This window comes from Neophocaena asiaeorientalis, unplaced genomic scaffold, assembly GCF_003031525.2.
Source record: "Neophocaena asiaeorientalis asiaeorientalis breed wild unplaced genomic scaffold, Neophocaena_asiaeorientalis_V1.1 scaffold32, whole genome shotgun sequence".
NCBI classification, from domain to species: domain Eukaryota; kingdom Metazoa; phylum Chordata; class Mammalia; order Artiodactyla; family Phocoenidae; genus Neophocaena; species Neophocaena asiaeorientalis.
Window position 1 is genome coordinate 2,049,260 of NW_020185327.1, and position 2,189 is coordinate 2,051,448.

The 2,189-nt window shown below is 60.6% G+C and overlaps 1 protein-coding gene across 1 annotated transcript in view; it reads left to right on the plus strand.

Moving 5' to 3' along the window:
• Positions 1-1,063, plus strand: part of C1QL2 (complement C1q like 2) — a 1,510-nt gene extending 447 nt beyond the window's left edge. The window contains 2 exon segments of the mRNA XM_024734503.1: positions 1-259; positions 884-1,063. The exon segment at positions 1-259 is cut by the window's left edge and continues 38 nt beyond it. Coding sequence (XP_024590271.1) covers positions 1-259; positions 884-1,063 — 439 coding nt within the window.
• Positions 1,064-2,189: the final 1,126 nt, after the last annotated feature.

Consider the following 2,189-nt stretch of genomic DNA (forward strand, 5'->3'; position numbering starts at 1 on the left):
TGAGGGCGAAGTGACCGGCGCGCTGAACGCCGCCTTCAGCGGTCCAAAGATCGCCTTCTATGTGGGTCTGAAGAGTCCCCATGAGGGCTACGAGGTGCTCAGATTCGACGACGTGGTCACCAATCTCGGCAATCACTACGACCCCACTACTGGCAAGTTCAGCTGCCAGGTGCGGGGCATCTACTTCTTCACCTACCACATCCTCATGCGCGGCGGCGACGGCACTAGCATGTGGGCGGACCTCTGCAAGAACGGGCAGGTCAGTGACACCCCTACTCCCACCTCCACCCCCGCAGATCCCCGCGGAACCTCGTTCCCACCCTGAGCCCCGAACCGCCTGGGAACCCAGCCTCCTTTCTCCCCACTTGCCAGCGCCCGAGCTCGCCCCGGCAGGGAGCGCACGATAGCATCCCGTTTCTCGGGGCGCCGTGGTCGCAGTTATCCCATAGCTCCCGAGGTTGCGTTCCCAGAGCTCCGAGACCCCGCTACCCAAATTGCACTCTCCCCGCTATTTGCATACCCGCCTGAAGCCCCGTGGGCTTCTTGGAAACCTCACTCTTCTTTGGCTCTCTGTGCCCCCCATTCTCCCCTGTGTCCTCCCCGTCTCCTTTCTTCTCGGCCCCGGCCCCTGCTAGCCGCCCGTCCCCGCTGGGTCAATGTCCACGAAGCCCTCTCTCTCCCTCCTTCCCGGACTTGGAAACTGCGGAGCATAGGGGACCGGGAAGGAGTTGGCTAAGTTGGAGAGAGAGCGTGGAGCCTGGGTGGGAGAGTGGACCCTGGAGCTGCAGGCGGAAGGCCGGCCAGGGGGCGCGCCACGTGGGGGACAAGGAAAGGGCCCAAGCACGGGTGCCCGGGCCCACCCGCTGCGGTCTCTCGCCCCCAGGTCCGGGCCAGCGCCATCGCACAGGACGCCGACCAGAACTACGACTACGCCAGTAACAGCGTGGTGCTGCACCTTGATTCGGGGGACGAGGTGTACGTGAAGCTGGACGGAGGGAAGGCTCATGGAGGCAACAACAACAAGTACAGCACGTTCTCGGGCTTTCTTCTGTACCCGGATTAGAGGCGCCGGGAGCGCGAGGTGGGGTGGCTTCTGGCCGCCCTATGCCAGTGGGAGCGCTCTGTTCCTCTGTTCCTTGGCGAGGACCACTCTCGCTTCCTGACATCGCTGGAAAAGACACATCCCTGCTGTCCTTCCTGCCCCGCTTCCGACCTCAGTGTGTCTGCGACTCGCCACGCTCTGGACTGCGCTCACGGTCTCTGTCCCCAGCCTAGGGCGGGAGAGCGGGACGCCAGAGCGGAGAAATGAGCGTGAATCTGAACCCCGGTGAGGCGGCAGTGCGGACTTTGCAAACCTGATTGGACTCGACAGGCCCGGAGGGACGCCTGCCCTCTTCCAGTCCCCCTCCTCCTAGGAGTGCCCTGAGACTGAGGGCTCCCAGCCCGGGCCACCCGAGGGAGGCCAAAGTGAGCACGAGCTCCCTGGGGCGTCCTTCTCTGTGACCTGAAATACTTGTGCAAATGTCCCCGTCTATAAGCCCAAATCCCACCCTCAGCAGAATCCCAGCAAACGGAAACTCCATCCTGCCTCAGACCCACTGCAATGCATTAAATTATGTTTTTAGACTATGGATTCCAATGTCTCTATCAGCGTGGCCCCAGGACCAGGCCTCCAGATGTTCTCCTTGACACGAAGACCTAAGCTAGGCCCTGAATAGCTCCATCTATACCCTGGTTGCCAGCCACTGCCTTGTCCCTGTCACCTGGGATGGGAGAAAAGATGTGGGGAGATGGGAGGGCAGCATCTCACCCTTTGCGGGGGGTCTCCCCTGGGCTGGGCTGCTGCCTTGAATTGGAGGGGCCCAGAGGAGGGTGGGAGGGAGATTTTGAGGGTGACAGGAGAGGGAGGTTTGGACCTTCAGGCTCCCAGCCTTGTGGGAGGAGGTCAAAGGCCAGGAATTTCTGCAGAAGGAAAGGGGAGAGGAGGCATTTCTGCATAATGAGAGGCATGAATGAGGTATTTGCCATCTGGTGATGTCTGAGATCTCCTAAAAGGAAGTACAGAAATCCCTGAGGAAACACACCCACTCAGGCATGTAGTACCCGCAGCACTACAGCTGATGTCCATTAACTTACACCAGCTGGGTCCATAACTCTCCAAGGAACTGGTAAACTGAGGCAATTCTGTG